General features: G+C 43.6%; 1 protein-coding gene across 4 annotated transcripts in view; it reads left to right on the top strand.

Moving 5' to 3' along the window:
• Window positions 1-12,454, top strand: part of LOC125457009 (neural cell adhesion molecule 2-like) — a 1,449,549-nt gene that overhangs the window by 1,028,146 nt on the left and 408,949 nt on the right. For 3 of the 4 annotated variants that reach the window (XM_048540683.2, XM_059650141.1, XM_048540684.2), the window contains one exon: window positions 6,647-6,784. In XM_048540683.2, the coding sequence (XP_048396640.2) occupies window positions 6,647-6,784 (138 nt within the window). Of the gene's footprint in view, window positions 1-5,832; window positions 5,919-6,646; window positions 6,785-12,454 lie in introns of those variants that run through there. The other variant, XM_048540685.2, reaches the window with a different exon arrangement.

Raw genomic sequence — 12,454 nt, 5'->3', positions numbered from 1 at the left:
TTGATATATATTGTAAATGATTGAGGACCCACTACTGATTCCGGTGGTATTGCATTATGTACATTGTAGCAACTTGAAAAAGAGCCTTTTGTTCCTATTCCATCACCATTTAGAAAAATAGAATCATTAGAAACCCAACAACGTGGAACCAGACCATTCGGCCCATTGAGCCTTCATCACCCCTCCAATGAGCAGGCTCGCCCCCCACCCCCAACCTCTCCCTGTAACCCTGCATTTTCCATTGCTAACTCACATAGCCGTCATATCCCTAGACACTATGAGCAATACAGCATGGCCAATCCACCTAACCTGCACATCTTTGGACTGTGGGAGGAAACTGGAGCACCCAGAGGAAATCCATGAAAACACAGGGTAAATGTACAAACCCCACACAGAGAGGCACCCAAGGCTTGAAGCAAAGCCATGTCCCAGGTGCTATGAGGCAGTAATGCTAACCATTGAGGCCCCATGCTGCCCCATGTCAAAGGCGCATCTGGGTTTTGAACATGGGACCTCTTGCACTGTCAACATTTACCCAAAGTGAGAATTATACCTCTGGACATTGATTTTAATTCATCAATCCTTTATATACACAAGTAGCCTTTATATACTATGGACACCTTGCACACTTTTCCTGTAACGTTCGACGTCGCACCTTGTCAACTGCCTTTTGCAAAACCGAGTGCACCACATTTATAGGCTCCCCTTTATCTATTTTGCTTGTTACTTCCTGAGGGGAAAAAACACTCTACTAAGTTAAATGAGTTAAATATGATTTCACTTTCACAAACCTATGTGGACTCTGCCTGACCACATTATAATTTTACAAGTATCCTGCTATAACCTCTATTAAGGAATTCTTGCATTCCCCTAGGACAGATGTTAGTCTGGGTTATCCATAATTAGCTGCTTGCCTTCTTTTTCTTTGAATAAAACTGTGCACGTTTAGTATTTTCTGATTCAATATGTGTTTCAGAATCTAAGGAATTTTGAAAGATTCCGACCAAAATATCAACTAGCTCTGTGGATACTCCTTTTAATGCCTTTGGATGCAAGCTAGCCAGTTCTGAGGATTCATCAGTCTTAACATGTAACTGTTATCTCAACATCTTTTCCTTGATGATGGTAATTGTTTTATTTTCCTCCCTTCCTTTTGCCCTTAATTTTCAAGGATCTCTGAGATATTTTCTGAATTTTCTGCTTTGATATCCTCGGTCATCTTCTAATACTCTACTGATCACATCCTTGATTGATACAGCTACCCACCACCCGCACCCCCCGCTGACCTTTTTCAAGTTTCTCATCTTTCAAAATACTCTTCAATATTTACGGCCCAGCTTTTGTAATCATGTAACCATAAACTTGCAATGGTTATCAAGTCATACATTTTTATTTCTGTCTGTATTAACAGTTTATTCTTCTTCTGATGAATGCACACATTCAGACATAGGTTCCTTAACTGTTTCTGTTTGTTATTTTTGCAACAATGGCCTTCTGATGGTGCGCCCTTCAGTTTGTGCATTCTGTCCGCTCTTGCTATAGTCCAGTCATCATCATCCAAATTACTACAATGCTCCATGACCCCATTGTTCCTCTTTGGTTTACCAAATCTCCTCTCCGATGATGACTACCTCTCATTATTTACTTCAAAGCCCTCTCTAGCACTCTAGTTCTATTTCTCAGTGAAATATATTGCCAATGAAGCCTGGCCCTTGTTTTTTCATGAATCAAAACCCATTTCTCCCACAAAAAAAACAAAAGAACTGTCAATGCTGTAAATGAGGAACAAAAAAAGTAGAAGTTGCTATAAAAGGTCAGCAATATCTGACAGCATCTGTGAAGAATATATCAGAGTTAACAGTGATAATGGAAACTGCAGATGCTGGACAGACCAAGATAATAAAGTGTGAAGATGGATGAACACAGCAGGCCAAGCAGCATCTCAGGAGCACAAAAGCTGATGTTTCGGGCCTAGACCCTTCATCAGAGAGGGGGATGGGGTAAGGGTTCTGGAATAAATAGGGAGAGAGGGGGAGGCGGACCAAAGATGGAGAGAAAAGAAGATAGGTGGAGAGGAGAGTATAGGTGGAGAGGTAGGGAGGGGATAGGTCAGTCCAGTGAAGACGGACAGGTCAAGGAGGTGGGATGAGGTTAGTAGGTAGGAAATGGAGGTGCGGCTTGGGGTGGGAGGAAGGGATGTGTGAGAGGAAGAACAGGTTAGGGAGGCAGAGACAGGCTGGACTGGTTTTGGGATGCAGTGGGTGGAGGTGAAGAGCTGGGCTGGTTGTGTGGTGCAGTGGGGGGAGAGGACGAACTGGGCTGGTTTTGGGATGCGGTGGGGAAGGGGAGATTTTGAAGCTGGTGAAGTCCACATTGATTCCATTGAGCTGCAGGGTTCCCAAGCAGAATATGAGTTGCTGCTCCTGCAACTTCGGGTGGCATCATTGTGACACTGCAGGAGGCCCACGATGGACATGTCATCTAAAGAATGGGTGGGGGAGTTGAAATGGTTTGCGACTGGGAGGTGCAGTTGTTTATTGCGAACCGAGCGGAGGTGTTCTGCAAAGCGGTCCCCAAGCCTCCGCTTGGTTTCCCCAATGTAGAGGAAGCCACACCGGGTACAGTGGATGCAGTATACCACATTGGCAGATGTGCAGGTGAACCTCTGCTTAATATGGAAAGTGTTCTTGGGGCCTGGGATAGGGGTGAGGGAGGAGGCGTGGGGGCAAGTGTAGCATTTCCTGCGGTTGCAGGGGAAGGTGCCGGGTGTGGTGGGGTTGGAGGGCAGTGTGGAGCGAACAAGGGAGTGACGGAGAGAGTGTTCTCTCCGGAAAGCAGACAAGGGTGGGGATGGAAAAATGTCTTGGGTGGTGGGGTCGGATTGTAGATGGCGGAAGTGTCGGAGGATAATGCGGCTGTTTCAATTCTTCCCACTTCCTGCAGACAAAGGGGGTGGCCATGGGCACCCGCATGGGCCCCAGCTATGCCTGCCTCTTTGTAGGTTACGTGGAACAGTCCCTCTTCCGCACCTACACAGGCCCCAAACCCCACCTCTTCCTCCGGTACATTGATGACTGTATTGGCGCCGCCTCTTGCTCCCCAGAGGAGCTCGAACAGTTCATCCACTTCACCAACACCTTCCACCCCAACCTTCAGTTCACCTGGGCCATCTCCAGCACATCCCTCACCTTCCTGGACCTCTCAGTCTCCATCTCAGGCAACCAGCTTGTAACTGATGTCCATTTCAAGCCCACTGACTCCCACAGCTACCTAGAATACACCTCCTCCCACCCACCCTCCTGCAAAAATTCCATCCCCTATTCCCAATTCCTCCGCCTCCGCCGCATCTGCTCCCACAATGAGGCATTCCACTCCCGCATATCCCAGATGTCCAAGTTCTTCAAGGACCGCAACTTTCCCCCCACAGTGGTCGAGAACGCCCTTGACCGCGTCTACCGCATTTCCCGCAACACATCCCTCACACCCCGCCCCCGCCACAACCGCCCAAAGAGGATCCCCCTCGTTCTCACACACCACCCCACCAACCTCATCATCACCAGCTTCATCCAGCTCAGAGTTAACACTTCGAGTTTTGTTCGGAGGAAGGGTCACGGACCCGAAACGTTAACTCTAACAGGTTCTTCACAGATGCTACCAAATCCTGCTGGACTTTTCGAGCTCAAATTCTGTTTTTGTTCTCATTTCTCCCATTTTGGCCTTTCAGCCACACATTCACCTTCTAATCTTCTTAATCCTATGTTAGTTGGCTTGCCATTCAAGTAATAATTTGCCTGTGGGATTCTGCTTGCTAACTTAAACTTTATATGTTTATAATGCATTACTAAAACCTCTTTCCTCATTCTATCTCTGCTTTTGGCAGCCATCGCGACCAGTAAAAGTTCAACTCCCATTACAGGTCACTCCCTCTCCAGCCCAAAGTAGATATCCGGAATTATTCCATCGGGAAGGTAGCACAGCATTCTAGTATCAGACTCTTGGCTACAGAGAACATTGACTGTGCCCCAACTGAATTAGTTAAATTACTGCATTGTTATTTACTTCCTTTTGTGATTTGCTTCATTATCACAATAACATAGTCAGTTTATTCCTCCACTCCACAGCCCTCACTCTCATCCATACAATCCACAGGAATCTCAAATCTGTTGGACAATGGAAAGGACTGACTTTCCTCTACCTCCAGCTTCCTGACCTTCTTTACACACCAAACTTGCAGTCACACCCTCCTGTCCCTAACGAATGATGAAAATCAAACAGCCTTAGCCAAACTCTCGTGACTGCACTCTGAAGCAAATACTCCAAGTGATTTTCTCACTCCACGATGCCTCATCGCGTCTGTATCCCAACATTTAGCTTATCATCCCTAAGCCAACATTTATCAAGCTGCGGATACTGACTGCAAGGAATGTTGCTATGGATTGCATTGTCATTTAGCAGCTCACACAAACTGCACCTTGAACCTGTATGGCCATCCTCATTGCCTTTAATTTTGAAAAATTTGGAAATAAACCTCAATAACTTTTTGTTATCTCATCAGTTGGTTTAACTAGCTAATCTGTCAATGTAGTGCAATACTATACCAACCCACACTGCTCTAGTTGAAACTATACATCCTTAAATAGAGACAATAAACTCAAATCTCATCAACTGCTCACCTATAAACTCACCTACTTAATGGTTCTAAGCTTCGGCTCTCACATCCGGCTGTTGGTCCCTGACTGCAACTCATGGCCCATTCCATTTATGCCCATGTTCAGAATACCACATGATTTAACCATGTTCCCAAGTCTAGAGGAGCAAAATAGTGTGGATGCTGGAATCTGTCCTGTAAATAAAATTTGCTGGAAATCACAACATGTCAGGCAGCATCTGAAGAGCGAAAGCAAGCTAACATTTCGAAGCTAAATGAGTCTTCATCAGAGCTCCCAAACTCTAGATATTTATAACGCATTAGTACAAACTCTTTCCTTGTTCTATTTTTGTTGGTGGTATCAATGTGGACCACTACAGCTGGATCCTTTGCTTCACAGTACAGATACCTCTCCAGCTCACAGTAGGTGCTACACTCTGCTACACTCACTTAAGTTGCTCTCTTCGTGTTTGAACACTTCACACGCTTAGTAAGACAACCTGCATAAATCTATGAAATTCTACAGTAATGAGTGAGGGCTGCTGTCTCAAGAAAACCAGTTCAAACTAAAAACTTAATTAATTAATTGTGGCTGCCTCTCCAGCAGAGAGCTTGTTTACCCTCAACTAAAGTTCAAAGAAACCTAACTTTAACAGCAAATGTTAAAAGCAAACAAGTCTTTAATTCATGAAAATCTATAGGACATCAAGTTCATATTTAAGGGAGAGATTAACTCTTAAAGTTCCCTCACTCGCCAAATTCCCAATATCACACTCTGTGCCAAAGCACTCAGTGATGAGCTGCTGTCTTCTTGTCTGTCTAAGGGCTCAATGAGCAGAATGGCCTCAATTTGCTCCTATTTTTTATGCACTCAACTAATTTCCTTTGATGTGGAATTTTATCCGAGACACTTGGACATGGGCTGTACTTAGTTATGGCTTACTCAAAGATTTTCAAGTAGTGACTTATGCTTGCTCTCCAAGTAAACAAACACTTTAAAATTAAAGTTTAAAATGCTCACTTTCTTTTTAAAATTCCCCCAGTGCCTCAGCCCTTCCTGTCTTCAGCTCTGCAACGCTTGCAGAATGCTAAGCAAGAGAATGTTCCTTCATATCATTCCTTTTGTGCAACTCCCTCCCACCCCCAACTGTGTAACAGTGTACTTCACACCGATCCACCCGACTCTCACAGTGAGTGTACCTGTGTCCTCCACCATTGATAGGCCATGCCTTCACATAGTTCCTAAACTTGAGAAGTTATATCATTTTCTGTAAGATATACCTTAAAAAAAGACTATTTCTTTTATTAAGTCATTGGCCTCTATCACTATGACTCCTTCCTTTGCTTGTTACTAATTTGATGAGGCTTTACGGGGGCAGCTCACTGGATGAAAGTAAATCTAATTTGTTGTTGATTACTGGCAATTCTTTAGTTTAACATTTGGATGGAGCTTAGTCTAGTAGCTGGATTTATCTAGCTCAAGCATTGTCTGTAGCTTAATCAATAGGACTATCTTCTCTATGAAGCTGTGAGATCGAGTTTGTTGTCAGAGACTGGAGCACTGACATTGAGGCTGACCCTACAGAGGGAGAGCTGCACTGTTGGCAGTGTTGTCTTTCACTTGAGAATTTAAACTGCAGCTTTGAGAAGAAACTATGGCACAGTTGAAGGAGGGGAGGGCAAATGATGCAAGGTAGGAGGGACAAAGTTTATTCATCAATCAATGTCAATGATACAGATGATTTGCTGTTTGTGGGAGCTTGCTGTGTCCAAATTTGGTGCTGTTTCCTATGTTACAATGGGAACCACACTTCAATCATATTTCACTAACTGAAAAGCGCTTTGGAACATGCTGAGACCATGAAAGGGGCTATGTAAATGCAACATTTTCTCTCCTTTTTAAGGATTTTTGGAAAAATTGTCAAACCTTCTCCCATAAAGTCCCAAACACGTGCCTCAAACATTTCGTGATTTGTCATTTCACACTTCTCTTCCCAGACAAGTTTAGCATGATCGATAACAACAGCTTGAAGATCCATCGCATTAGCAAGAAGAATGAAGGCACTTACCGGTGCGAGGGGAGAGTGGAGGCCCGGGGAGAAGTTGATTTTCGAGACATCGCTGTTATTGTGAATGGTAAGATTGCTGGATTGTTCTGCGCACGTGCTTCATGCTCCTGGGTTTTGAACACTGTTCAGTTGTGAATGAAACATGCACAGATGAGTCAACCAGCTTGCTGAATTTTCAATAAGATGCAATTTAGTGATGTTGCCGAGATAATGTGTCTTTTGCATTTTGCTATTGTAGAAAGATAACTTGCTTTGTTCTCTGTATCACATCAAAGCCTCAATTAAGATTGTCCTCCCCGTTTCCAACTCCTCAGCCTGTTATTCCTTCCAGTTTCTGTGATCTCCTCCAGCCCCTCAAATTTCTGCCGCACCAATCCTTTCCAGTTCTGGTCTTTCATGCCTTCCCAGTCTTAGCTACTGACTGAATGAGCACCCATTAAAGTAGGGTTCAGTCCCCCGAGAGAAACATAGAGAGGGGCTGGATAAGGCTGAGGTTACTTTCCCTGCAATATCAGACGATTGGGATGGGGTGACCTGATAGAAGATTATTAAATCATAAAGGGCGTGGATAGGGTGAATGGCCAAGGATTTTTTTTCCCAGAGTAGGGAACTCCAAAACTGGAGGGCATAGGTTTAAAGTGAAAAGGGAAAGATTTAAAAGGGAACTAAGGGAGAATATTTTCACACACAGGAATGAGCTGCTGTAAGAAGTGGTGGAGGCTGGTACAATAACATCAGTTAAAAGGAATTCAGATGGGTGCATGCATAAGAAGGATTGAGAGGGATATGGGGCAAATGCTGGCAAATGGGGTGAGATCAGTTTATGATATCTGGTCAATATGGACAAGTTGGACCGAAGGGTCCGTTTCTATGCTGTGAACTCTATGACTATGACTCACCATGTGGATTGAAGGTACATTCCATATTACTGAATGAGCTTGGTATTGGTAAAGCCTGTCAGAAATCCACAGGAAGTCAGGAGCAGCATGAGAAAGGGGGAGTAGAGCAGAAATTCTGTTGTGATTGCCGCTCTGTGGAAGACTTTTGAGAAAGAGCCTGCATTTCACAAACAATTGCTGAAAACTCTTTGTATCAATACTAGTGCCAATGCACAAGACCACCTATTTTTTTTTACATATATTTGGTGCCGATTCTGAACACCTGTACTGTTTCCTAATGCTCAGCATTGCGAAGCAATGTTTCTTTGTTTCAGCAGACATGTAGGTTCTGGGCACACAAGATAAGAGAAGTAGACCACTCAGCTACTTGCTCCTGGTTCACCATTTAGTAAGATATTGGTTGATTAGGGCAAAATTGAACCCAGGTCCCTGACACTGTGAGGCAGCAGTGCTAACCACTGAGCCACCATGCTGCCTTACTATTGTGTCGTCTAAGCCCACAGTATGATGGCAGATGGAATACTTATTCTTCAACTACCATCAATGGAGAAGCAAGTGGTCTGCCTGTTTGGGACTTCTGCCCAAAATGACTACTAAGCTTATCCCTTAAACAAGCAGCAGGCAGCTAGATTCTACTTTTATTAATTCAAAAGGTAGACAAGTAAAGAAATTCGCGTTTGTTTCGTATACTTCACAACCTCAGAATTCTTAAAGCTCTTTGATGCCAATAAAGTACTTCCAGAGTGTGCCCATGTTATAATGTTGGAATTGATATGTCTGTTCTTGTACACAACAAACTCCCCATGAGCAGCCACGTAATAATGATGAGCTCATCAGGCGAGTATTCCATGGACCTTGAATAGTGGCGACAGTGTCTTTAAAATTCACCAGAGAGCACAGCAGGGACCTTAGTTTGACGTCAGGTTTGAAAGGCGGCATCTCTGGCAGTGCAGCACTCCTTCAGCATTGCACTGAAAGGTCCACAAAGGACCTGTACATAAGTGTTTTGTTTGATGCTTGAATTTTTAATCTGCAGGCTGTGAGTTTGTGAGTATTTTTACTGTGGTATTTATTAGGCTTCAGTGGTTCCAGATTAACTCCCCAGTCAAATTTAATAGTGTAGAAATTTCATAGCATGTTTGTTCCTGACTGAAATACTTTGACAAGAGACTACTCCTACCAGACCTATTTAAGGATATGTGGCGACAATAAGACTAGTCTCAGCCCATGTAAGACAGGGTTTCTATTACATGGTGATGCTAACAGCGCATGTTTACAAGATTACAAAAACAACAAAGTCACTCTGCGCAATTGCGCACCAGATGATTCAGTGCAGACACTGGAAATAAACTCAAATCTCTCCTGGTTAGACCCTGAAAAAGCTGGAGAGATGAAAAGCTGAGCAACTAATAATTGCTAAAGCGTCAAGGTAGTAGAACATTATACCGCAGAGGAATGCAGACTAGTTTTCACTTGTAGGATTTCACAGGGTAATCTTTTCCAGATGCTAAGGGCATAGATGGAACAGGTTTGGCATGATTGGGCTTAGTCTTTGAGAATCAAAACCATTAACTGGAGAATCGCTAAAACAGGGACTTTCATTTGCACTGGCAAATCTTCCTGTGCTGACCAACTACAGGTGGGCAGCCCTCCTGTTTTCTTTAACCAGTTTCAATAATCTCCTTACTAAATCCAGTTTTATCTCTTATTCACCTGATTTCCCTTGTTCAAGAAGTAGCTGACTAAAACAGGGGAAATAATCCCCAACATTGTCTGGAACAGAATGATTAATCCCATGCAGATCAAACCAGAATTTCAGTCAATATTTAAAGCATCTCAACCACCCTAACAACAAACAGGCTCCATTAAATTTCTGTATAAATAAAGGGAGCTGTAAAGACATGAGTCACATATCCATTTGTACAGCCAGTGATGGCCGTCTGCTTCTGACATCACAAGAACACAAGAAAAAAAGTGAAGAAGACCATATGGCCTATTGAGCTTATTCTGCTCCTCAACATGATCATGGCAGATTCAGGGTTCCACCTCTACTTTCCTGTTCATTGCCCAAATCCCACAAAAAGCTAAAATTTATCCATCCTGCCCTTTAATATATTTAATGATGGAGTATCCACAACCCTCTGGGATAGAGGGAATTCCAAGATTCACAACCATGGAGTAATTTCTCCTCATGTCAGTGCTAAATGATTAGCCCCACAACCCGAGGCTCTGTCCACTGTGTCTTATTTCCCAGAGCAGTGGAAACAATCTTTTAGCATCTGCCCTGCTGAGCAGCTTTGGTGTTTTATATGTCGCAACAGGATTGTCTCTTGTTACTCTAAAGTATTGGCCCAACTTACATTGCCTCTTCCATAGGCAGTTCCTTCATCCCACTCAACGTTCCCTTCCTTAGTTTTGTGGAGAATTACTGTGTGTTGCTCCTTATTAAACAGGCATTAAGTAATGTTGTAACTCAAAGAACTTTACCAAGGCAAGGTTCTGAGGACAAATACTGACGTCAAGGTATTCCCCCTCTCCAAATTAAACAGCAACAGCGGCAATAAATGATCCCGTGTTATTATATTTTGGGTAGGTTGTTATCTCATGTTCTGTACAAGTATTTATCCCCCAATTGGCATCACTGGAAACACATATGTGATTGTTGTCATATTACTGTGTGTGAGAAGTTCTTATGCATGAAGTGGCTGCAGTTTTTCCAGTACTATAAAGTTGCATGCACCTGAGGAAGTCCAATTTTGGCTGTAATGTGCTTTGGGCTGCTCTGTTTTGGTGGTAGGCCCTTTTGTTTCTTTAATGAGTGCATTAAAAACGCACCACAAGAATTTCCTTTCTTTTGCACAAGCTGTGTACGTTGAAGATTTCTCGGCAAGCATAGTGCCCTTGAGCCAGTCAGTTAGCTCAGTTAGCCAAGTTAGCTCAGTTAGCCAAGAAGGCTAGTTTGTGATGCACAGTGACGCCAACAGTATGTGTTCAATTCTGGTCCCAGCCAGGGCCACCTTGAAAGTCCCATGTGAGATCTTGGTGCCCATGTGCATAGATCCCTGAAAGTTGCCACCCAGGTTGATAGGATTGTTAAGAGGTTGTACAGCGTGTTAGGTTTTATTGGTAGAAGGATTGAGTTTCAGAGCCATGAGGTCATGGTGCAGCTGTACAAAACTCTGGTGCGGCTGCACTTGGAGTATTGTGTACAGTTCTGGTCACTGCATTATAGGAAGGATGTGGAAACATTGGAAAGGATGTTGCCTGGTATGGAGGGAAGGTCTTATGAGAAAGGCTGAGGGACTTGAGGCTGTTTTTGTTAGAGAAAAGAAGGTTAAGAGGTGACCTAATGGAGACACACAAGATGATCAGAGGATAAGATAGGGTGGGCAGTGAGAGCCTTTTTCCTCGGATGGAGATGCTAGCACAAGGGGACATAGGTTTAAATTGACGGGTGATAGATATGGGACAGATGTCAGAGGTAGGTTCTTTACTCAGAGAGTAGTAAGGGCGTGGAATGCCCTCCCTGCAACAGTAGGAGGCTCACCAAGTTTAAGGGTATTTAAACGATCATTGGATAAACATATGGATAATAATGGAATAGTGTAGGTTAGATGGGAGAGAGATAATGGCAACCGCAGATGCTGGAGAATCCGAGATAACAAAGTGTTGAGCTGGATGAGCACAGCAGGCCAAGCAGCATCTTAGGAGCACAAAAGCTGACATTTTGGGCCTAGACCCTCGAAGGTCACACTTTGTTGTCTCGTAGGTTAGATGGGCTTCAATTTGGTTTCACAGGTCGGTGCAACATGGAGGGCCGAAGGGCCTGTACTGCGCTGTTGTGTTCTATGTTCTATGTTCTACCTTCTCAACCTGTCCCAGCTTGTGTTAACCCTCTGGTTAAATTCACCACCAATCGTATCTTTCTCATGTGACATTACCTTTGGGTTCTTGTAGTGCAGTGCTAGCATCCCTGTGTCTGAACAAGGAAACCTGGGTTTGAGAATCACCTGCTCCAGAGGTGTGTCATAGCATCAATGAACAGGTTGATGAGAAAATATCTAAAGGTGCCTACAGCTGTCTCCCTAAAGGGTGGAGCAGGAATTCAAAATGCCACAGTTCATGCAATTGCACAACTGAGTCCGAAGGGCCACAATCTAGATAGCTACAGTGTCTTTAAACTCTCCACAGTGATCAAAGTGTGAGATGCTTTCTTGGTACCTAGGGTGTGGCAGACTGGGGTGGGAGTTAGTGCAAACTCCAGAAAAAAATCCACACAGAAAAATGACACGACTGTTGAGCTGTATTCCAAGGTAGTTCAGCTGTGCTTTCAGCCCCACTCCAACCTTACTTTCTCATCCAGCACAGGGCTTACCATAAACTGCGTATGACAGGATAAGTCATGTGAGAAAACTCAACATGTGTTTAGCTTTGGCGCTTCGCTGATGCCTTTCTTGAATATTTTCATCGCACCTTTGCAATATCTTATTCTTCAAGCAAATAAAGTTTTGGGTCAAGTACCTTACCTCTAAACAGCTACTTCTTCGAAATAGTGTCACAAGGTCTTTTATGTTCACTGAAGCTGGAAGATGGGGTATCATTTTAACATCTCATGTGATAATGCATTCGTCTCTTGGTGCTGCACTAGATGTATGCCGAGCTTGTTGGCTCTCAGTCGCTGCACACAAATTAAAGGTAGAATCTACGGGAGGCTCTTTCAAACAATAAAAATCTCGAGATCCATCAAAAAAACACAAAAAAAGTTGACATTGCCTTGAAGCTTTAGTTTGCAATGGTATGGAGATTGGTGATATAAGCAGTTATATAAAATGACATGA

The sequence above is a fragment of the Stegostoma tigrinum genome, chromosome 12 (assembly GCF_030684315.1).
Source record: "Stegostoma tigrinum isolate sSteTig4 chromosome 12, sSteTig4.hap1, whole genome shotgun sequence".
NCBI classification, from domain to species: domain Eukaryota; kingdom Metazoa; phylum Chordata; class Chondrichthyes; order Orectolobiformes; family Stegostomatidae; genus Stegostoma; species Stegostoma tigrinum.
This window is presented reverse-complemented; position numbering and strand designations above follow the sequence as displayed.